Genomic DNA, 26,081 nt, shown 5'->3' on the forward strand with positions numbered 1-26,081 from the left:
TCCTCAATAGCAGGTGCTGGTGGGTGCTAAGGAGTTAGCATATGTTTGGGTCAAGTCCTAGCAGGTAAGGAAGTGCTTGCTCTGCTACTTGAATGTATCACTCTCAGGGCAGGATATTCATTTCCTTCTTGGTGCTTGCTTTTCAGTGTTAACAAGGTTTATAGAAACCAAACTCACATAAGAAAAAAAGACAGAAGCTACATGTATAATATGTATACCTGGCATTCAGGCACCTAATATCCATTAGCCACCCTTTCTTTGTGCGTTTTTTCTGCCCTGGGGTTGGCTTCATAAATCTAAATGTAGCCTAAATGTGAGTGAATAGACGACCTGCAATTTTCCTATTACCCATCCCATGTGGTCCACTGATGGCCAAAATAATCAAGAGCAGTTTTCTTTTCCTTTCTTTCTTTTTCTTAACTTAACACTTAACAATAACTTGTTTAAAATTCTGAGTCTTAATGACATGAGCTGAGGCAGCCGTGCTCAAGGAAAGGAAAACATCAATTATAATGTACGGCGGGCACTGACTGTGAACTCTGAGCTAGAGACAGCAACGTGTGTGTTAACAGTAGTAGGTAGATTGGTTCAGTAAGACCAATCTTAAAGCCTTCTGCCTATAGGTTTTCCATATACCTGACAGTCACCTGACACGAGCAACGTCACCAGGCCAACTTGCTGCTGGGGTTCAGCAAAGAAAGGCAATCAATGGGGACACTGCTTGGCTCACTGAGAGAAGATCAGTGCAGAGAAAGAGGTGTGTGTGGCCCATGAGCAATGAGGACTTGCCTATGCAATTCTTGGAATTATTCCATAATTATTTCTGATTTTGTTAGATATATCTGATAGCCTTCCGAAGTCACAAAAGTCAGTGTGCATGGAGACTGGTAGGCAAATCCCAAACCACACCTTTCATCCAGACTTGGATCAGCATAGAAATCATTGCCTGAGTCCAGGCTCCCAGGTAATACTGTTAATTTCCAATAGAATTTCCAGAAAACTGTTAAGGTAAGTCACGCACTTGTGCGCACGCACACACACACCATTATCACTATGGTTTTAGCCATTCAAAGCTTGAGGAGGGGACAGTATTTGGCAGCAAAAGCACCAAGACCTCCAGGCAGAACCAGAGCTCTACCCTGGAATTTCTGAGAGGCCCACAGTTTTGTGCTAATTAGGACACTGGAATGAAAAGTGCCAGCTCTACTCAGCAGACAGCTCTGATGACTCACCTGCTCACCGATACTGTCACAGGAAGTATGGAAGGATGCAGCTGTAGGGCTAATGAGTTCAGGTACGTACTGAATCAAGCACACCACTCTGTTCTCTAAAGCTTCCCTTGCCTACTCTTCTGCCTCAGGTCAGACATTTCCAGCTTGTTTAAAATGCCATGTTTTGGGATGCCCGGGGGTCTCAACAGTTGAGCGTGTGCCTTTGGCTCAGGGCATGATCCTGGGGTCCCAGGATCGAGTCCCACACCAGGCTTCCTGCGCGGAGCCTGCTTCTCCCTCTGCCTGTATCTCTGCCTCTCTCTCTCTCTCTCTCTCTCTCTCTCTGTCTCTCATGAATAAATAAATAAAATCTTTAAATAAGATAAAATGCCATGTTTCCCTATAGATTTTGGAAATGGTATTCTCTTTCCTTGGTGCCCACTATGTTGTTCACCAATTTATTCGAACCACCATTCTTCAGGTCTCGAAATTATTCGCTGTATTCCGACCAAGATTGTGATGGTTAATTTTATGTGTTGACTGGACCATAGGATGCCCAACGTTTAACCAAACATTATGCTTCTAAAGAGTTTGTTCATCCTGAAAATCTGAAACGTCACCAATATATCTTATGATGGGTTATTTCCTACATAATTTCCATAAATTATGGGCTTCCTACACGTGAGCCTTTACAACATTCACTGCTCATGTTTTTCTGGACCACATGAACCATCAGCACATCAGCAAAAACTTTAGTGTCAAACAGTTATTAATGGAAACAAGCTCTCGTGGAGTTAGGCAATTAACATCTGATTAGTTTAAAACAGAACCAAACCAAAGACGTTCTAAATGAAGTTGCTAGAATGGGTTGCTACCGGAAAATATAAAGCTGCTTAATGCAGTTGGTCCCTTTCTTTAAGGAAAAGTTTCTGCTGCAAGGATGTTAATGAAATTAAGACCCTGGCTTCTATTATGTGCTACCTAACCTTGCAAGCAAATATTTGTTTTAGTTTAATAGTTACTTATAATGTGGTTTATGTATACAATGGAATATTACTCAGCCATTAGAAATGACAAATACCCACCATTTGCTTCGACGTGGATGGAACTGGAGGGTATTATGCTGAGTGAAATAAGTCAATCGGAGAAGGACAAACATTATATGGTCTCATTCATTTGGGGATTATAAAAAATAGTGAAAGGGAATAAAGGGGAAAGGAGAAAAAATGAGTGGGAAATATCAGAAAGGGAGACAGAACATGGAAGACTCCTAACTCTGGGAAACAAACTAGGGGTGGTGGAAGGGGAGGTGGGTGGGGGGTGGGGGTGACTGGGTGGCGGGCACTGAGGTGGGCACTTGACCGGATGAGCACTGGGTGTTATTCTATATGTTGGCAATTTGAACACCAATAAAAATAAATTTATAAAAAAAGTTACTTCTAGGCAGCCTTGGTGGCTCAGTGGTTTAGCACCACCTTCAGCCCAGGGCCTGATCCTGGAGACGAGGGATCGAGTCTCACGTCAGGCTCCCTGCATGGAGCCTGCTTCTCCCTCTGCCTGTGTCTCTGCCTCTCTCTGTGTGTGTCTCTCATGAATAAATACATAAAATCTTTAAAAAAATAATAGTTACATTATATGGTCTCATTCATTTGGGGAATATAAATAATAGTGAAAGGGAATAAAGGGGAAAGGAGAAAAAATAAGTGGGAAATATCAGAAAGGGAGACAGAACATGGAAGACTCCTAACTCTGGGAAACGAATTAGGGGTGGTGGAAGGGGAGGTGGGCGGGGAGTGGGGGTGACTGGGTGGCGGGCACTGAGGTGGGCACTTGACCGGATGAGCACTGGGTGTTATTCTGTATGTTGGCAAATTGAACACCAATAAAAAATAAATTTATTATTAAAAAATAATAGTTACTTCTGAAGACTGCCTTAAATTCATGTTTGTCCTCTCTCTCCCTTCCTTCCATTCTTCCTTTGGTCCTTCCTTCTTTTCTGCCCTTCCCAATCACGAGCCATTGTCTCATCACAAACAATAGTAATTCCATTAACTTACTGCCAAAGTCCCTACAATCCTCCAGGGGTTAAAGGCACTGTGTCACTGGAATAAAATCTATACCCTCTATTTTGCATTATTCCTCAATTAAAGAATGGTGTAACCAATGGACTTGGTCTTTAAAAGTGGGTGGGGTAAGAAGGGTTTTCAAAGTGAATTTCTTTTTGCAATATCCCCAATTCTTTCATAATCTTCCCCCCAAAAGTCAGGGCATAGATAGAAAAGCAAATTAGGAACGTCATTCATGGTTTTCTCATTCTCAATTTCAATACATTGATATTAACTGGGAGAATACAGATTCACTGATTCCACTGAATTACACTCAATTTTACTGGGTCAGTAAGCTTCAAGCAAACCAGGAGTTTAATCTGAGCCATTTCTACAAGGCCTCCATTAGCTACAATAATCATTCATGTAAGAAACCATTAAAAACACCCTGTCACCTATAAAACCTGGCACACTGAGGTGAGTCTCCTGCAATCCACCCGTACCCCTGCCCCCAAGGCCCAACCATCATTTATATCCATGGAAATGGGCTGACATGAACACAGAGCATATTCTTGAAAAGGACAACTTATAAAAAGGCACTGTGCAGGGGAAGGAACTCCTCCGTCTAGGTGATCAGTGCAGACTGTGTGCTTGTAATCCTTCTGTGTTAGACTATAATCTCAGATAAACTGGCTGCAATGAAATACGGAGAGAACCAAGCACAGTACATACTTAGCACACACATAACCACACACATAATTTCAACTTATTTAAATCCAATAAATATTAATTAAATATTTATTAATGCAATAAGTATATATAAATACTTAAGAGAAGGTAACATTTTCTCTAACATTTAGGAGTTAGAAATAGTTATTTACTCTGCAGTTGATCTTCATCAGGCTTCCACTGAACTCAATCAACCTAAAATTTCATGGGGCCTAAATCCAACTTGTATCAAAACCCTTAGAATCTGAACAGGTTCTTGTACATGAATGTTCACTGAAGCACTGGAAAGAACGCAAATGCCTATCAATACATGAACAGATAAACAAAATCTGCTCTATATATATGGTGGAATATTATTTAGTCATAAAATGAATGAAATTTTGATGTATGGTACAACATGGATGGACCTTTCAAATACTATGCTGAAACGAAACAGACACAAAAGAACAAATATTGTATGATTCTACTTCTATGAAGTATTGAATAGGCACATTCGAAGAGACAGAAATTAGAATGGAGGTTACCAGAGCCTGAGGGTGAAGAAAGAAGTGGAAGTTCATGTTTAATGAGTCCTTTAGTTGAGGATGATGAAAATGCTTTGGGGACAATAACAATGTTGTGGGTATAGATAGTGGTGATACTTGAGCAATGCTGTGATTGTATTTAATGCCACTAAGTTGTACACTTACAGTTAAGATAAGTATTATTTTATGCATATTTTATCACAATAAAAAAATTAAAAGCCCTCACTAAGGATTCCTATGACTTTTTTTTATTTTTTTTTTTAAGATTTTATTTATTTATTCATGACAGACACACAGAGAGAGAAAGAGAGAGGCAGAGACACAGGCAGAGGGAGAAGCAGGCTCCATGCAGGGAGCCTGATGTGGGACTCAATCCCTGGTCTCCAGGATCATACCCTGGGCTGAAGGCGGCGCCAAACCGCTGGGCCATCGGGGCTGCCCTGACTTTTCTTTTAATCAGATCTAGAGCAATTCTATTCACTCTATTCAAACTTCAAACTTAGAAAAGGGTTACATTTACTTCACTAAAAATTTCAGATGATTGGAAGGATCTCTAAATAAATTTATTTTCAAATATGTATTTGCTTTTGAGGATGTCAAAGGAGTAAAAAGGCTTTTTTACTTAAAATTTCAAAAATAATCAATTAGGCATTGTGAACAAAGCGAATCATAATAAAACACTGTTTTTAATCTTTAATGATATGTTTTAAAAACTAGCATGGTATTAATGAGAGCATTAAATGCATTTGTTTTTCAAGGGTTTTTCTAAACCAGTTAAAATAGAAATCGGAACACCACCCAGATCCGTTTCAGCATCAGCCCTCACTGTGTCCTGGAGAATGGGGCCCCACTTCCCATCCTTTGTGCCCCGAGGATCACTGACAGTTGCTGGCTGCGGGTCTGCCCTCTGCTCACTGCAAATGGTCACATGGTGGAAGGACAAGAACACTGCCAAGAAACATTCAAGACTGTTCTTCCCCATAACTGATTTTCACGTCTATTATATATTAAGTATTGTGAAGTGACAGCTTATGCTATTAATAATTTAAGAACAATTAGACATAGTAAATATTTCTCACCGTGTTTCTTTACCAGTGGCTTAGACAGCTTCAACTGACTCACATAATCACAACTGAGTCAACCTTCTTGTAATTATAATGTAAGAATAATCCTTATAAACTCATATTTAAACACAACCTAGCAAAGGGCTTGCATAAACTTTTACACAGGTTTCTCCAGAGGCACATTGTAGGGAGTAGGGAAATATATACGGTTTTGGGGGTGCTGCTGCAATATGAAAGCTCTGCTTAATGACAGTCTCCATGCTGGGGTTACCAACCATGTTAGTTTGCTAGGGCTACCATAGCAAACTACCACAGACTGGGTGGCCTGAACAAAAGAAATTAATTCTCATAGTCCTGGAGCCTGGAAAGTCTAAGATCCAGGTGTCAGCAGGGTTGGTTTCTTCTGAAGGTTCTCTCCCTGGCTTGCAGATGGTCATCTCCTACACTCCACATGTCTGTGTCCTAATGGTCTCTTCTTATAAGGACACCAGTCATACTGGATTAGGACCCGACCTAATGACCTCATTTTAACTTAATTACTTCTTTTTTAAAATTCCCATCTCCAAATAGAATCATATTCTGAATACTAGAGGTTAAGACTTCAATGTATGAATTTGGGGGGAAGGTGATTCAGCTCCAAAGACCTACTCAGAACACCACTATCAATTACTATAAAAATATTTTCTAAGTTTGAAAACTTCTCAGTTTGGACCATCTCACTCCACACTTCACCTCCTTTGCTTATTGATGTCAAGTTAACTCCAGCCCCTGCCCTGCTGTTGAATCTCTAACATCATGGCTCTTACACATAGGGGACTTGGCTGGGGATGTGTGTCCACTGCTCCCACCGTGGGTTTGAGCTTCCGATCTTCACTGAAACAATGCCGGCTCTTTTTGGCACACAGAGACAAGGGGAAACACTGCCCAGCTGATGGCTGGCAGTCGTGGATTCGAGTAAGTGCCACTGTGCTTCTCTGTTGCTCTAAGAATGGACCAGAACCAACAAAGAGAAAACATTCCTAAGGCAACCAGGTACAAAAATGTAAGGAATCTGCTTTTCTCTTTCCAGAGAAAATGAAAACACATTTCAAAAACCCTACTAAAGGCTTTGATTCTGTGTGTGTTAGACTGAGCTAAGCTGCTTTAAACCCTATTACACAGTACTGAGGACTTGAACTATAGGGGATCTGTTATCACATTCATTTCAAATTCTGATACGCTCTCTAGAATTTTTTAAAATGTTTTCAGCCCCTCTATTTGAGCATGGGGCCTCAGACAGCTCTCCTTTTATCGTCCAACTTCAAAGAATAATTTTGAAATAAAGGTTTACTTTCCTGTGAATTCTGATAGTTTTATACTGTCAGGGACAATGGGTTGACGTTTTTAGAAATGAATCCCAGACTCTGAAAGAACTTCCATCCGTATTCCCATTCCTCTCCCTTGGATGGTGGTTCGGACTACAACTATTCCAAGGGCTCACCCAGTCCAGACACAATGTGAAGTTACTCTTTGGATAGCAATCGTGATGGGAGATACTCTAAATATTACCTAAATTTGTATTAATTTGAAAAATTTAGTTTGCTAACAGTGACGTAGCTGTGCCCTAACAGAAAGAACCTGATCTGGAGCCAGACACATAGGAAACTGTATCCCAGTTTTGTGTGGCCTCTGAATACCACAGAACTTCTTGAAAACTTAGCTTCCTGATTTGGAAAATAAGGATACTGTTATCTATCTCACAATCATTTTGGGGATTGGGTAAGAAAATGGGTGTAGCAGTGTCTTAAGTGTCTTATAAAACCAATGAGGGCATTTTTCTTGAGTCTTTCATGACTGATTGTTGGTCTTTGTTTAAAACCACGAGGTGGCCTCATGGCATGGGACTACTTCCTACCTGGCTTTCCTGGAAGACTAATCCATAAGGAATGCTGAAACACACTGCTTTCTAGACCACACTATATTCTAACAGTTTACATTATTATTCATCAAGTTAACAGTATTTCAAGGCAAACTGATCACCTACCAACCTTGATAATGCCGATTTACTATTATGGGTGGATATCTCAAATGTCTCTTGCTCTTTAGCATTAAATATTGAGTGGAAGTAGAGCTTTTATTGACAGCTTTATTACTTTATTTTACTACCACACGTTTTTATGTGATAGTAAAGCAGCTAAACACACATTAAATACGTGCTGAGATAACTTGATAATGACATTCCACAGATTATTTTCTCCAAAAAGGCTGGTGGCAAAGAAGACAGAAAAATGCATTAAAGGGAGAAAGGAAAAAAAAAAAAAAAAAAAAAAAGAAAAGGAGAAAGGAGCCTGACCTAGACAGAACTAAGAGCTGAGAGTGTCGTATGTGCCAGGCACTGACACACACGACATGGAGAGATACAAGCCTACGTTTTTGTCTTCATCTTCCTATACATTAAGGATGGAGCCAGGGACAGGAAACATTCTGAAGTCCAGGAGACTCAAGTGAACAAAGATACATTCAGAGTCTTATGCAGGACAGTCTATGTGGTGGATGTGATAAGGACTCACAGTTTATACAAAGGATGTGCTAAATGTTTGACAAGTAGAGAAGAAGAAAGGAATTTCTGAGAAAGGGAACAGCATGTGATAAAGTGTAGAGAGATGACAAAGAATGACCAAAATAAAAGCCGTTGGGCAGGGTCTGGTCAGGTGCATAGAGTCCTGAATATGAAGATCCTCTCAGGCCTTGCTAAACATTCCCTGGTTCCTACAAGCTCCAGAGAACTTTCCATATACTTAATACTCATTTAGGCGTAGGGGTTGTAACATGACAGCCACTCCTCAGGAGGCAGGCTGGGGTCAGGGGCCTTCAACTGGGATATTCAGTCTGTGAATGAAGGATGGCGAAATGTGGGGATGGGACTCACTGCCCTGCACTTTCACTGATGTAAGTGGTTTCCTTGAGAAAACGAACAAACAACCTCTTCATTCACCGCTCATTAGATGCTAATCCAGACTCTAAATGACATGGATTTATTCACTGAATGTTGAGAGCCCACCCTGGGCAGGTGCTGCATGTGTATCAGTGAGTAAGAAAGATACTACTCTCGAAATCTGGAGGCTTCCAGGGTAGCAGAGAGATCAGATGTTTAAAAGAGTGCAGGGGAACGCAGGGTTCCCTGGCCCAGGGAGAGCTTAGGGAGAGCCCCCTGAGGAAGGGATGAGAAGCAGAGATGGAAGGGCAAGCACCTGGGGCCACAGGGGGAAAGCACTGGCGCGGTGCTTCATGGGCCTTCTCAGGCAGGGAGATGCAGCTCAAACGCAGGCAGGTGAAGCAGGTACATGACATCTGAAGCCAAGACAGCAAAGTTCCCCCTGTGAAACTCTGCAGGGGACCAAAGGAACTTGGGATGATGAATCGAAGGGTGCATAGTGAGCTGGGATGGGTGGCTGATACCAGCGCCTTGGCATTGCAGATAAACTTCCAAAACGGCCACAGGTTTGGGAAAGAAGAAGGGGTGGGGTTTGGAGATTGGTTCCATGTACAAGATAGAATAGTGGAAAGAGTCAAGGGGTGAGTCCTATTTTTCTGGCCAGAGTGAGCGGACAGTTTGCGGAATTATTTATCGAGCTGAGAGACCCTGGAAGTAAAATATTTATCTGGGGCGGGGTGGAGGGAGGCTGTCAGACAAGAGGGGGATGCCCGGTTGCATTTTAGGGATGAGGAGCTGGAGATACTCTGGTAATGCGAGTGGGGTGTACAGCACCTGGCCACCGTAGCACACCTAGTGGGCACATAGCCCCTCGGGGCTGGGATGAGGGCAGGGCCCAGGAGACGTGCACACATGCCCCGTGGATGGGCTGGTCCCCTGCCCTGCGGTCATTCTCAGTTGGGAAGAGGAAGCGGGTCCAGAGAGGCTCCAACTGAAATGCCAGTGCGGCCCATCCCACCTCCGCCACCAAGGCCCCAGCCTGGCCTGTCCTGGGTACCCTCTGTGCTCTGCCAGCAGACTTCACAGTGACAAGAGGACATGAACCACAACAGCAAGATGCCGAAGCCTATGCTTCCCCATCCTCATTTTTTACTTTCTATTTTATTTCTGCTATTAATTATTCAAAACGAAATCACTTTCTGAGCATAAAGTGCTGGAAAAAGATAAATAATGCAAATGTATTAAGGGTTCTATGCCCTCTTTGGGAGAAGAAGGTTTAATTTAAATGTTGTTCATTTGGACTAATAAATACATTATGTAGCATGTTAACTATCTGTCTCAGATGAAACACCAAGATTCATAATCTTTCACAAAGAATGATTTAGGTATACTCTTTCAAATCAATTATGAAAATGCTTCCAAAATACCCAACTGATGACCTTATCAGAAAGAATTATAAACTGCTAATTGCCGGTATCTCTGCTTCTGAATCTGCAATTATTTTATATACAGAGTCATCTATATTGTTGATTTCTTTTAAAGTCCTCAGAAACTGCGGGATTCTCTCCTAGAATAGAATGTTTATATGTCTTATACACCTGGGCAGGACAGACAGAGGTGGCAGGACAGGAAAGCAAACACAACAGAGGGCCGATTTCCTCTGATGGCTGGGCCCAGATCATCTGCAGAAATCATCACTCTGCCCTCACTGCTGTTTTCACTTAGGCTACGGTGAGAGCCTCAATAGTCACAATGAAATTAAAGACCCAGCTTACAGATAGGTCACCCAGGTAACATTCAATTTTCTTTGCCACGGGCCTACGGCTCAGTGAAAACACAGGTGTAGAGCCTAGAGCCATGTTCTGTCAGCTTCCATGGTGAAGCATTGCTTTTTAAAAGGTACTAAAGCCAATTCTGAAAGCAGAAAGATGTGTCTTTGTTTTAAAAAAATTATGAAACAGTATTGGAATTTGAATGAAAGATTACTCTGTCTCCTGCTTATAGGCCTTTCATGATAGTTAATATCTTAACCTTACTATTATGATATAAGCCTTTTAAATAATTAAAGCTGAGATTTGATCAATCTGCTCTAAGGGTCAGGCATGATATTGACGAAATATAGAACAAGAGTTAAGATTTCATGGTGCTATAAAGAAATTCTTTTTAAAGCAAAAAAAGATACATGCTGATATTTCAAAACAAAAGAAGTATTACCAATGTCCACTTAATAAATGAGCAGAACAAGTTTGCTAATCTGAGAGTTTAACTGAGGATGAAACATTTAATGTGATCATTTTACTAAGTCTATATATCCTTAAGGCTAGAAATCATGTTTAATACCTGATGGTCAGAGTCCCACTTTATAAATTACAATAAATTGACACCTGGCCTCAAAACTGCAGCAACAAGCAAACACACAAATTGAGGAGTAATAGAGAAGGTCACCTAATCTTACATTGTAGTTGTTAACAGAGTTACAGCTTAAATGACCCTGGCCAATAATTATCTTTTATTCCTTCAAGTTATCTCTTAATGCTGAATAACTGTCAGTTTATATCAATATGCTATATACAACTAACCACCCCATGCAGTTTATGTCAATTTTATCTGATTCTATCTTGAAATGAGAGATGTTTATTGTCCCATCACATCCTTAAATCAACTCTGAACCAGGGCTGTAGGCCTGACTCACAGAGCCAGGTTTTGTACTGAAGCAAAAGCAAAGTGCACCTCGAGCTGCAAGCACTGGCTCAGAGAGCTGCTTCTGCAGCAACAGACTTGCTATGCACTTTTGCCAATAGACTGGTTGTGCACTGGTGCAAATAGACTCATCTCACTTGTACAAACACTTTTATAGACTCACTATGCATTTGTGTCAATAAACCCACTGTACTTATACAAATATACTCACTGTGCACTTGTGCAGACTCATTGTGCATTTTTATAAATAGATTTGCTATGCATTTGTGTAAATAGACCCAGTGTACTTGTACAGATAGACTCACTCTGCACTTGTGAAAATAGATTCGCTGTACACTTGTGCAAAAAGACTCACTGAGCACTTTTGCTGACAGACTCACTGCACTGGGCAAACAGCCTCACTGTGCACATGTGCAAAGAGATTTGCTGTGCACACATGCAAGCAGACTCACTGTACTTGTGCACACAGGCTTCCTGTGCACTTTTGTAAATAGACTCACTGTGTACTTATATAAATTGACTCACTGCACTTGTGCAAACACTGTGCACTTGTGCAGACTGCTATGCACTTGTCCAGAGACACATGTGACTTGTGCAAAAGGGCTCACTATGCACTTTTGTGAACAGACTAAGTATACACTTTGTGAATAAGCTCACTGTGCACTCGTGCAAACAGACATGCTGTGCACATGTGCAAACAGACTGGTGTTACGCTTGTGTAAACGGACTCTGTGCATGTGTGCAAGTTGCTTCAGCTTTTCACATCTCAACTTCCCTGTCAACAAAATGTAAGAACTCAACCTTTTTCTTCTAAGTACATTCTGTCAGGAACTATGAAGGATCTGAGATTTTACCCTCCTTTTAAATTAACAAGTTATCTGCCCCAGTTTCATAGCTGTTGGCAGAAGTAAGACTCCTGTCAGAAACAAAGGACTTCATTACGAATGATATGGCAAGTAGCATGAACTTCCAGCTACCCAGGGCTCCCCTTGCCCCCAGAGTCCCATGGTCCACATCATGCTACACATGCAGTAGGTCTGTGTTACATCTGAGAAACTGTGGGTATAGGGAATCCAAATCTTTTCTTATGTATATAAGGAAACCTGTCTGCCTTTTGCTCCATAAATATTGTTTTTACTGTACTGAACAGTAAGACAGCTTGTCCTCTGTTCCAGAAAGAGGCACTAACTGTATCTTCCAAGGCTGTTCACTTTCCAAACATCCTTGAAAAGATAGCCCAGAACAAAGGCCACTGGTGACTCTGCTGGCAAGACATGCAGAAGCAGGAGAGGCCCTAAGAAAACTGCATCCCAACATCCTCTAAACAATTCAGGTAATATAAATTTCTCTCATTAAAACTGAACTGAAGGTTAGATCAACACTGAGTATAAAGAATAATTTCCTATATTAATCCCTATAGTAAATTTTTCCAATATCTCTACTAAACTCAAGGTTATTGTTTTTTTTCATTAAATGCAACATTCTCCATACATATATTTCTGATCAGATAATATCTACCAGATAATTCTGGTTGATCGATAGTACTTAACATTGGGGCAAGATCAGAAACAAACCTTGCCTAATTTCTCACTAGTAATCTGACTACAAATACTTCATTTAATTCATCAACTTGCATTACGCACCCTGTGGGTTCTTAAATAGCATTCATTCTCCTCGGTCCTTTCTAGTGGCTCCCCAAATCTCTAATTTGATTCAGCTTTTGTTCTCTATGCTTTGTGGCTCAGGGACAGCTCATCCTACCTCTAGACCCAAGGATATACTTTTGTCCTTTTTAAAAAAAAACTAGTTTTAGGTTCAAAACAAAACTGAGCAGAGAGTATAGATTTCCCATATAGGCCTGCCTCCACACGTGCAGTTTCTTCCATTACCTCCTCCTACCACAGTGGTACACTTGTTACAATGGATGAACCTACAATGACACATCATCAGCCAGAATCCATAGTATACATTAGGGTTCACTCTCTGGTACATTCTATGGGTCTGGAAAAATATGTAATGACATGTATCCACCATTACAATATCACACAGAGGATTTTCACTGCCCTAAAAATCCTCTGCATTCCACCTATTCATCCCTCCCTCCCCTCTAACACTCAGCAACCACTGTTCTTTTCACTGACTCCATTGTTTTACCTTTTCCAGAATGTCATGTGGTTGGAGCTATACATACATAACATATACATAGCATCCCATAGCAAAAGTGAGAAAAGATAATTTTTCCTTCTACATCATTAAAGAGCAAAGGAATCCTTCCTAGAAGGCTCCCCAGCCCTAGGATCTTCCCTGACAAAACTTTTACTTTTTTTTAAAGATTTTTTTTTAAGTAATCTCTACACCCAATGTGGGGCTCAAACCTACAACCCTGAGAGTTGCATGCTCTACGAAGTGAGCCAGCCAGGTGCCCCTTCCCTGAAAGGCTTTTCGAACACTTCACAGACTGAAGATCTAAGTGTAAAAATAAACTCTTTAAAATATTGTTCAAAGACAATGTGGAAAATACCTTCTAAATTAAGACTGGACAGTGAGAAGCCACAAAGAAAAATAAGAGTTTAAGAAGCAAATGTTACATCATATCTGGCCATCTACTGATAATAAATTTATTTGTATTTGGCCTGATTTAAATTCTAATTCTAAGACACTTTTATCATATATTAATAGATAAAATGGTATATCCCTAAATGATATGACTGATACATTTAACTATATAAATTTAAACATTTTTCTTTAACAAAATACACCATGAATAAAGTCAAAAGGCAGATAGTAGAATGAGGGAAAATATTTAGAAAACATATGATAGGTAAATGGTTAACAACCCTACTACAACTAAAACACTCCTACAAAATGAAATGGGGAAGAGTGGAATAGCACCCTAAGGATAGAAATAGAAAATTTGATGATGAAAAAATATAAAAAGTCAATGAAAACATGAGAAAAAGTGAAATACAAATTAAAATAGTGACATACCATTTCTAAGCTGATGAACTGGTAACAAAATTTAATAGATCATTAATACTGAATGCTCAAAGGCACATTCAGAAACCAACACTGTCACACCTTGCTAATGCTAGAATCTTCTGAAGTGTAATCTGACAAGATCAACTAAAACCTTAAATGAATTTATCTTTTGCCCACCAATTCTACCTTAGAAGTTAAAACTATTTTAATATAAGGAGATATAGATATTTATTGAAATATTCATTTTAACACGAAACAACAACCCCACCCATCGAAATGAGGAGAGATGAGTGATTAGGGTATCCATATTTCAGAACAATAAGTAGCTATTATTCAGAATGAGTTAAATCTCTGTATATTGCACTACACTCTAGCAACTAGAGATGATCACTGAATACTGACAGATGTTAAATAAAGTTCCAGAATATATAATTCTATTAGAATTAGCAGTAAGGAACAGACCTGGGACATATATGGATATTTACTTATATATCTAAGTGGGCATAGAGAGAGATGTGCAAAGAAAATACTTAAGTATTATTCTCAGGAGAAAAACTGAAAAAAAGATGGAGGAGTCTGTTAACTTCTGTATTGTTGGACCTCTTGTATGGAACCTATTATTTCAGTAATTAAAACAGATAAGTAACAAGATATAAGCATTAATGAATAAAATGTTATTTCTGATGAATTCGTAATCCAACTTAAAAGCGATATAGTCTATCTCAAGAATCGTGAAATAGCAACATATAGTACTTAAAAGAAATATATATTAATATCTGTATCTTTTCTACTGGTAATTTAAGCTACAAAGGGTTTTCAATGCTAACTATAAATTTGTGTCTACTGTCACTTCTCTAGATCTACATGGAAGAAGTGCTACAATTTGGTCAACAGAAATATTTTACCTGAATAGTTATATTTCTTTTTATTACTCATTCCACATGTGTAATAACATGGTTGGAAGATCAGCAATTTTGATATCAAACAATTCTATTATCATTCTTATTTTAATAATAGGTGTAACCATACTTCCTAATAAGATTTCTTGTATTTGTAGTTTTAATTTCATTTATATGCATTATTCATTTTTAAAGCTTTCTATTCACTTGCAATTTATTCTAATAGGTAATGTAATTACCAGTTCTTCATATTCTTAAAATTAATTTATAAAAATATTACCCAAACAAAGGAGCATGGTTAACCGTCATAAACTAAAATCTTGACATATCATCAAGGTTTCATGATCTCTTGTCATTACTGTGCAGGTCTTAGTTCTCATTTATTTTACTTCCATTAACTTAGTTTTTAGCAAGCAGCTTTATCCTTACAGAATGGAGTAGGCAAATTCTAAGTAGAGGCCAAATGCCATAGAATGTGCTCTGATGAGTTATCTGTCCACATGAACGGGGACAGGTATGGCAAGAGCTGGTTTGATAAGAAGAGGAGGAATCTGGGCATGCTTAGGGAAGAATGGCTAGAAGCACACAGGAGCATGAGGTAAAAGACTAAAATTCATCTATTTACCATCTCATGACATTGCTGCATCAGAGGGTCCAGGCACAAACATGTGGTATATCTTTTAAGTTAAAAGGAAGTGAACTTTTCCTAGTATGTTTTGGAGACAAAGGCCCTCCCCTGAGGCTAGGTCCTTCTGTTCCTGAGTCCAGGGCAGAGGATACAGGTAAGTGTGTCTTGAAGCAGTCTTCACAGTGGAAGATTCGATCTGTGTACTTGAGTTCCTTAGATCCAGAGCATCAGAATCCTCATCTCCAATCTCATTTAATAAGGATCCTCAACTTTCCTGAGGTCCATGGGTAAATAAGCAAAAGGAAAGACATCCCCCACAAAACACTCAGTCTTGGCTGCCTTGCTGTGCTAATCAAACTGTGGTTGTCAAGTATTGTGTGTTCTGGGCAAACTTAGAGGTGTCAGGGTCTGCAGCAGTACTCTTCAAACAATAAAAGTGTCAAAAGCGTTCCTCAAGTCAACAATAATTGCAACCCTATCACGGAATAACAATGTCTCACATGTGATAAAGCCTTCATAGTTATCCTCTCTTCTTTGCCGCCCTACAGTGACTCTGGGTCATATATGCTTTTCTATCTTGACACATGAAAGAGTCAAAAATGCAATGTTCTCCCAGGTTCCAGTGGACAATCAGTTTTTGACATTAGCTTGAGGATATACATCCATTTTTTGTTTTACCTAAAGCAAACTGCAACTTGATCTTTGTGTGTCAAACAAAACCCAACTTACTCAGCTTAACAATTCTACTGCAAGGTTTTGCCATAGTAGTACATATCTTCAGTTGTGATGAGTTTATTCATTTTATAAATAGATCAGAATTTGCTAGCAAGCCTACTTTGAATTCATGGTGTATCCGGTGACCAAAGTACTCCACTAGCCATTTTTCGTGTATTAGCATATTTAATTCTCCTGGTGCTGCTACGAAGAGGAAGGTGCTAGTATCAGTGGAAAACTGACCAGAATTATCTGTAATCTTAGGTCCAGAATGGGTATTTGTTGAGCTACTTTTAGCTATTAGTATCAGAACCAGCACTCACCTCAAGTCAGTCAGACTTTAAAGTGAAAGAAGTTCACCAATACGCGTTCTCTTCTCTGAATTTATCCAAAATATTTGCAAAGGCAGTAACAAAATTACAGATCTTCATAATTTAGAATGATCAATCATGCTCTGAGTCCTGTCAAAAAAACTTAAGCATACAGTACATACTGAACATGCATGGGGACTCTGGTAGGTTATAAATCCTTACACAGAGACCATAAGAAACAATTTGATTGCATCATAATTTGATAAAGAACTAAGGCATTTGCTCTAATAAAAATTAATAATTTCATTATCAGTACTCCTTTTTTTTTTTTTTGCCAAATATATGAAACTTGGAGAAAGACTTGGATGACCCCAGGAACTCTTTAAAAATTGTCCAAAGAAGATTTAGTGGCTGTCTTCCTTTTCTAGAAGATACTGGTGTGAGAAGCAGAGGCACTCTCAAGCATTCTGGCGGCTTTAGGACATCACTCAACATACTGTATTTGGTGCTCAATTAGGGGCTAACACTGATGTTTCTCTATGATAGCAAACCCCTGTGACAGAGGCTGATAGATCAGAGCACTGGAACAAGGAACCCGGTCAAGCCCCTAACTGACAGATGTACAAAATACACCTGAAAGGTTTTGTGATTTCCTTTTTCAGTGTTAAATGGCCCACTAGACACAGCTGGGAGAGGCCAAAGGCCATTGCCAGATAACTTCCAGAGTCTTCTCTTAATTTCTCAACCTCCTTGGTTTATTCGAAGCTACATAGGAAGCTGCCTACAAAGGTTTCCAAATCATGCCAAATCATGCCTGGATGTATTGTTAGCATATTCATTCTTCACAGCCCAGAGACCTGCTTAACACCTTCCAGAGAACTATCAGGGGACTTTAAGAGTCACTGGATAACTCTAAAAGCAAACACTTCCATCTGGTCTTTCTGGAACCCCTTCCAAACCTCTGCTACAAAACCACTTGAGTAGTTATATCTTACACTGCCCCCCTCACATGCCGTGCACTTAGGTTCACACACAGGGAGTGTGCTGACCCGATGTCTAAAGGCAAGCAGGATTTGAGGCTTAGGTATCACAAAGCCTCTGGGGCAGAAAGACTCACAAGGAAGGTGCTGAATATATTATAATAAAAAATGTGCTGCATTGCTACAGTGTTCCTGTCCTCCACCCAAATGCAAGGATGCTATTCAATGCAATGTATTTACATCTGGAGTCTAATAGGAAAGATACTTTTTATGACCTTTTAATGTTATAATTAAAAAAGGTTCTTAATGGTTTAATGTGTTGGAAATGCATTAAAAACATAATGCCCTTTGGCAGAGCTGTTTTAGAAGCAGAATTAGAACACTTTAATTTTTTTTCCTGGTAAATAAACTTAAATTAAAAATAAATTATGTTCCATTCAGTGAGGTCTCTGGCCTGTCTTCCCTGTGAATAAAAGCCATTGTTAGATCTTAGAAAGGCTCCCCCCTGCCCCCAAATGCCCACGAGCCAACCGTGTTAGTCCAAACAGATATTCTAACACCAGTGGCAGTTTGGTACGGAAAAGACAAATCAGGCTATCCTTGATTTAGAAAAGAAAATAAATCAGGTTTGGGAAGGGTTGAATTTCAGATCAACCTCATTCAAACCAGAATGCTTCTTTTTTCTCCCACAAGAAGAACCAAGACTAATAAATTAATAGACACGGGGAGGCTGGCCTTCAGTGGAATGCAGGTATCACACAGGGTGGCTGGCCTTCATGTAAGGCCCCTTGGCTGAGAAGATATCACTTCTCTTTGCCCATATGTGAATCTTGTTCATGCGTATTTTAAATGAGTCTCTCCAGGGTCATGTTCAGCAAACATGAGAATCAACATTTTCAAACCGATATTAGACTTAGAGTAGAACAAGTAGGACAGAGGGTGCTACCGTATAAAGCAAACTAAAGATGTCCTCAGGGTGTGTGATGAAAGACAAAATGATACTCTAGCCCTGTAGTCAGCAGAGCATTCCCAAGATCAGGGCTGCTGATCCCTTACTCATGTATGCACATGTTCATCAAAGCCCAAGGCAAGGACACAAGAGAGCAAATGGTTATGAATATATTTGTTCTTATGCAACCACATGACTCCTGCCACAAAGGAGAGGAGATACATGAAAACATTCCATACTGGATTGGACACAAACTCAACCTCTCTCAGACCAAAGAACTTCAGAAGATACAAGAGACTGAGCAGATGAGAAATATGTCCCACATTTCATGTCACTGAAGGTGCTACAGATAAGATAGCTCTAATTGCATGGTATCAAAGCAACTGAGTAGAACAAAAATAAATTTAATGTAACATATATTCGAAGTTCCTACTACAATTACATAAAAGGTTCTAACAAGGTATATATAGAACAAATATATATATATACCTCTATGCAAATAGGAATAAAAGTTTACCCACTGTATTAGTTTCAAAGAATGGTACATTATAAAAAGCACTCTAATTTCTTGTATCACTCTTTATTCTTGACAAACAGAAGGCCAATAGTTGACAGGATGGTTGTACCATTCTGACACAGTACTTCTAGGGTACTTACTTATACTTTGACTCTCTGAAAGCACACTACTCGCTTTAGTAGGCAAGATTTCCATAAGTCATAAAGATGGAGCATTTTTTTTATACCTTGAGTATTATTAATTTCATTGAAAGCCCAAGTTGTTACTTAAAGTCTCAAAATAGTTTACAAAGAATCACAGAAACTACATATACACAGTACAATTATCAGAGTAATTAAAAAGGTACAATCACACATGCTATAATATGAATGAATCTTAAGGACATAATACTAATGGAGTAAGCCAGTAACAAAAGGACCAATTTTACATGATGCCATTTATAGGAGGGACCTAGAGTGGTTAAATTCATAGAGATAGGAAGTAGAATGGGCCTGCAAAAGGTGCGGGGATGGGGAATTTGTGTGGCTACAGAGTTTCAGTTTTGGAAAATAAATTAGTTCCAGAGATTGAATGTACTCAACATTATTGAACTGTACACTTAGAAATGACTATGATGGTAAATTTTATGTTATATGATTTTACCACAATTAACAATAAAAGGTAATCTAATAAAAACTCTCCTGCTTCTCTCCATTCTCTCTTTCTGTATAGCATTTATCATAGCATATATATATGTATATATATATTTGTTTATTGACCGCACATTTCATCCCTCAAATACCCCCAAGTGAATCAACTTTAATGGTGGATCTTGTCCTTTGCTCTACCCTCAGAGGCAGGAACAGTGTCTAAAGATGGGTGTTCAATAATTATTTCATGAGTAAATTTTTTTAAAGGTGCAATCATTCTTTTTTTTCCGGATATTTAGTTATATTAATTCTATAGAACACATTTCAGTTTGGCTTTTTTTTTTTTTTTTCATTCTCACTAATCTTAATTGTTAGGTCATTAGTTTATCACCATCCTTCTTTAACTCCTGAACTTATGAGCAAGTCACTTAGACACAGTTAAACAATAACTAGGATACATAAAAAGCAACATCCCAAAATAAAACACATAAAAGGTCTACTGTGGGGCCGCCTGGGTGGCTCAGCGGTTAAGCATCTGCCTTCGGCCCAGGGAGTGATCCTGGGATCTGGGATCGAGTCCCTCATCAGGCTCCCTGCATGGAGCCTGCTTCTCCCTCTGCCTGTGTCTCTGCCTCTCTCTCTCTCTCTCTCTCTCATTCTCTCTTTCTCTCTCTCTCTCTCATTCTCTCTCTCTCTCTCTCTCTGTGTGTCTCTCATGAATAAATAAATAAAAATCTTTAAAAAAAAAGTCTACTGTGAAAATTAATCTAACAACATTTCCCCATTTCTCTTTTTCAAGTAGCTACCACTTAATGGCTTGTGATACCATAGCTGCACATAATTATAAGAATATAAGATATAACAGAAAACACAAACTAAATTATATTTTGCTTAAGTGGCTACTGAAGTAATTTCAACTCTCTGAGGTTACTCAACTATAGCTGAACTGCAAAATTGGAAAAATACCTGGATATGCAGATAAATCTTAAAACTAGCTCCTTACTATAATCATTTAAAAAAAATACTGTGTATAGGCAGAACATTTTATCACCTGCAAAAATACCTTTACAGATAATATCTAACCGGATCTTCAAAAACACCTCTGATACAGTCAGGGCAGGTGTCACTGCCCTTATTTAAAGATAAGGAGATAGAACCAGGGAAGCTAAGTGATTTGATCAAGGTCACATGCAAAGAGCCTATGCATACATTTGAAAATAATTTTCAGAAACATAAGAAGCAGGAACTCTGGAAGTGTGCTACCATACAATTCTTGAAAGAAATCTGACCAGGTAATGAGATTGTGTCTACCAGCCACACACGAAAATCAATTCCATTGCTCAGAGAAGGACAATAAATACTGATCTTGCCATTTTAATGCAAGAAGCAAAATACATTTTCATGGGTGTCACCAAAACACGATAGGCCAGGTCTCTCTGGTACAGCACAGAAATGAAAACAGAGAGCTTGTCCAAAAGAAACCAATTTAATAGAAGAAATGAGAGAATGACGTGTGTCATGAATGCAGTGCTCCACTGACGAGAACTCCAAGAGCCCTTAATATAAAACTGGTCCTCAGATTTTCAATTTGCCAGGTATGTAATATTTGTAACGCATCTGGGGCAATGAAATCGTGTTGCTAACATCCAATTATTTTGATTGAAACTGTTAGAAGATTTTTTTTTTTAATGGTGGTTAACGTTTATTGGCCATTTGCTATATGTAAGGTTCTGTTCTAGGCACCTTATACACATTGGCTCATTAAAGCTTCATGGCCACACTATGAGATATATATTTTTATCATCAGCCCTGTTTTATAGATAAGGCAACAGAAGTCAAGAGAAGGTAAGCACTTTTCCCATGGTCACGTGTATAGCTCCCAGCAGAGCCAGAACTCAATCCCTGGCAGCATGATCCCAGAGCCTGTGTCCTCCGCTGCTGACTCTTGGCTCTAGTAACCTCCAGCATTATCATTTCATAAAAGGGATACTTTCACACAAAAATCAGGCAGCGTACAACATATCTCAAACTAAGAGTCACTTCTTCAAATGTTATCTATTTAGCAGTATTAAAAACTCACTACCTCCCTCCATCCTGCCCTTTTGCTCAGCCCTTTGTAAATGCCATCACTGACCTCCCTCCACTGGTTTGTGGAGCAGGACTTGACATGCACAGGAATGGAGTTTCCGGACAAGGATCAAATAAAAGTGAAAGTCAAAGACTTTCAGGGTAGAAACATATGATGGATCATCTCTTTAGAAAGAGAACAACAGGGCAGCCCCGGTGGCTCAGCGGTTTAGCGCCGCCTTCAGACCAGAGCGTGATCCTGGAGACCCAGGATCGAGTCCCACATCAGGCTCCCTGCATGGAGCCTGCTTCTCCCTCTGCTTGTGTCTCTGCCTCTCTCTCTCCCTGTGTCTCTCATGAACAAATAAAGAAAATCTTAAAAAAAAAAAAAAAAAGAAAGAGAACAACACATGAATCACAGAATCTTCATGTCGAAGACACCTGCAGGGTCAACCAGTTCAATCCTTTTCTGAATATAGAAATCACCTTCTGCAATGTCAGGTTCTGCCTAAATGGATCAGCCATTAGAAACTCACTATTCATGATTCGGTTCTTGTCAGATTTGTACAGACCCTCTGTTCTTCTCCATCACCTTTCTAAATTCTTTCCATCATTCCTCATTGGTGGACCAAGGTTCCAGAATCTTTCCTACCCTGGTGCTATCCCTAGAGCATAGTCCATTATGTACTCTCTTTCTTAAAATGCAGGGAGCAGAAATAAGTGTGATAATCAGAGGGAGGCTAACTAGCACTGTAGCAATAAGACTATCACCTCCTTCAACATGGGTGTTTGGCTTTCTTAATGCAACCTAAGATTATAGTAGGTTTTGTGTGTGTATGTGTGCAGTGGAGGGGGGGATGGTGGTAAGGAAATAACAGTACAGAGTGATACAGATCATACTGTAGATTCACATTCATTGAAGCCACATCCTCAATCTCTTTTGTATATGCTGCTGCTAAATTTTATTACTTTAATTCCACAGTAGTACTGTTGGGTTTTAAACCGCACAGGATGAATGTGCAATTATTCCTCCTGCCTATCACCCTATTAGATTCACCCACTGTTCAAGCCTGGCCAAGGACAATTTCCTTCTACTCTGCGGAATATTTAGAGGCCCTCCCAGCTTTTGAGCTCCATGACCTGCTCTCTGTGAGTCCCAAATGCTCACCAACCATCCGAGTGACAGTCTGGGACCATCCTACACCTTCTAGTCTATAGTCTGCAGTACCTGTGTCCTTCCTTGTACCTCAGGCCTGCCCTCCACAGTGTCCCACTGCTCATCGGCCACGACCACCAGGCTTATCTTCACATTTTCTCAAAAGCCTCAGGTCAAGAAAGAGTGAAACTATATATTCTTTCATACAGTAAAGAGAAATTTGTCTTCACATTCCTCCCCTTCTTTCAGCTTTGACTCTCTGACCTCACATAAGCTTGTTTCCTAAGACTGACTTGTCCAACAACAGCTCTCTCGGCCACGTTCAATGTCCGAGCATGACACTCCAGAAGCAGTGCTCCCCTCAGGCTGCAAACAGCTTAACAGCATCCTTTGTCGTTAGGCTTCCTTGCTTACCTGAGGCATAATACTTTTTCAGGCGTTGGCATGCAAATATCAATTCAAAATCGCTTTTAATTTCTTTAAAAGACTGATAATCTCTTATAAAAGGTATGCGGTCTCTTTGAGAGTTACTTATGTACATATTCAGCAGCAATAAAAAAAAACAAGCATTATATTCACGGAAATGTATTTAACAATTGTGTCAGGAGCTGAAATGTACAGGCAAGAGACAAGACAAAAATCTGTAGGGGAGGACAGGACTGGAAACATTAAGTAGGCGGGGTAGTTCGTGAGGAGAATGAAACAGATGGTCTCCTCTCTCCAGTCTAGACAATGGAATTCTAACCCTTTCTTGGACAGAGAGGGAGACTATATATTGCCATGCCCAAAATAGAAGTCCTTAAAATCACACCAAAGTGAAATAACACTGAATGCATTGTTCAGGGATCATGCCTGGAATACAGAAGGTCCTGTGGGCTCCCGTCTCCCCACTGGTAATAAGGGGGTGACAGAATCTGCCCTGGAGCCTTCACAAGGCAGTTATCAAATCAATAACAGGTTTGAAAGCAATGCCTCTACGGTGAAATGATAGATCTGGCATTCTACCTCGCTACTGTTTGCCCGGCAACAGACGATAGGATAATATAAGAAATTATCTTACAAAAAAGGAGGGCAGTTTTATTCAATGAAAGAGAAAGAGGAGATGCCATCATCTGGCAAAGTGAGGGAGAGAAAGAATTTTCAAACTTCTTTCTCCGTGGACCCAGCAGCCAGGGCTGCAAGAACGGCCAGTCCAGAATAGCAGTTCGTTCTAGAGATCCAGCACGGTGAGTGACGTGAGTCCCCAGCAGTGGATCCGGGAAACAGAGGCAGGGTTGGCTAGAACAGGCCCATGACGCATCCCCGGAAGAAGGTAGCTGTTCTCTTTTCTAATGAAATTAAACACCACCACCACCAACATGAGAACAGAATTTGCCCATGAGTTTTGAACTTGTGGAGGCAATGTACTCCATATTACAGAGGGGGAAAAAAAAAAAGGAACATCTATAACCGTTCAGGCTTAATAGTTTCTCCTACCAGCCAGGGGCAGACTGTGCTTTGAGGATTTTTAAAACTTAAAAAAGACATGAAACATATTTCTGTGCCTATTAATAAATACTGCTATCTGAAGAATCAACTAATTCCATAAAAATTTACTGAATTGCCACCCCTCAGCTCACCATTCAATACAGAGATTCTTCATTTAAATGAGGAAAGAACACTTGGGTATCCTGCAATATTATTTCTCTCTACTTCCCTAGCAGAAAGGAGCCATACAGAAACAGCACTATCACCTCTCATGGGAGCTTGCTTCAGGTTTTGATCTTTAGAAGACACTACATTTCTCCCGCCATCAACCCTACTTTATTTAAGCTGCAGAACGGGTTCAGCACAGTCAATTAGAGCTTTATAATCTCAACCTAAAGACTGCACGCAGCCCACAAATCACCCTTGCTTATTTTACAAATGGGCCCTGTGTCACTGGCAAGCAGCCCCTCCATTAAATATCCATCAATAAAAACACAGCTTTAAGGCCATCTCTAAGATGGACTCTATTATTCCAGTGCCCCTCCAGGCTCAAAGCACATCAACCATGACCATAAAACAAGGGGACCAGGGTGGGAGGATCTGACCTAGGAGCAAATGTCATTAAAGTAGTCAGTTTCTGTCAACTGTAGGGAGATCTCCTATATGAACTAAATACTCCCAGGCAAGTATAAAGAAAAATTCGGGAAAAAAGGAGGTGGAGGTTGCCCGAAGATACCAAGCCTTGAGGTCCCAAATTCCACAGGCAGGTGGGCTACTATTCACAGGTAAAGGGAATTATTCCTTTCCGCAGAGGACACTGACCGAGCTGGGGGAAGCATATTAGGCACCCAACAAACACAACACCCAGAAAGACAGTGGTGACCAGTCCCAGGCATCCCTTACTCACCAGCACATTTTGTTCTTGTTCTGAGAGCCGGCCCAGGAGACCCAGTGCCACCCTCCCCCGGCCTGGTGAGCAGCACGCTGATCTCATACTCTGTATCTGGGTCGAGGTGCCCAATCTTGTAACTCGTGGAATCCACTGGCTGTCGGTCATTCCAGCTTCCGCTAGCTGTGCAGTATTCCACCTCTCGGGCGACAATGGGCCCATCCCCATTGATGGAGTTGGCATTTAGTTGAATCCATAGGTAGGTGGCCCCTACAGAGGCGAGCTGAGGTGGAGCTATGGGAACAGGAGGCTCTGGAAGGCAAATCAGAGAGTCCTCTTTCAGAAACTTTGTGCTTCAGTTTTAAACCAGCTAAATGTACATCAATTATTACAGTATATAAACCATGAATGTGTCAGGAATGAATTGGTAAGGATGGGTTTGTTTAGGTATTAAGGAAAGGCATACTGGTGAAGTTTTTCACAGTGTTGAAATTTGTGAAATAAACTGTCTTAATATCTAAGCTTTCTTAAGCAGGCATACCCCACAGTTTGTTACAGGACATAACTAATTTTTCTCAGACATCTACAGGTATCAAAGGATTTTTTTTTTCCCTACTAAAAGTAACTTGCTAAAAGCTCTCTCAATGATAGCCCTTAAACTCCAGGAGGCTTTCTATGGCCAAATTCCTTATTGAGAATGTCTTCAAAA

At 40.0% G+C, this 26,081-nt stretch overlaps 1 protein-coding gene across 6 annotated transcripts in view; it reads right to left on the bottom strand.

Moving 5' to 3' along the window:
• Positions 1-26,081, bottom strand: part of PTPRM (protein tyrosine phosphatase receptor type M) — a 773,521-nt gene that overhangs the window by 374,027 nt on the left and 373,413 nt on the right. For all 6 annotated transcript variants that reach the window (XM_077900010.1, XM_077900009.1, XM_077900008.1 and 3 more), the window contains one exon: positions 25,391-25,684. In XM_077900010.1, coding sequence (XP_077756136.1) covers positions 25,391-25,684 — 294 coding nt within the window. The remainder of the gene's footprint in view (positions 1-25,390; positions 25,685-26,081) is intronic.

Source organism: Canis aureus, chromosome 6 (genome assembly GCF_053574225.1).
Source record: "Canis aureus isolate CA01 chromosome 6, VMU_Caureus_v.1.0, whole genome shotgun sequence".
Lineage (NCBI taxonomy): Eukaryota > Metazoa > Chordata > Mammalia > Carnivora > Canidae > Canis > Canis aureus.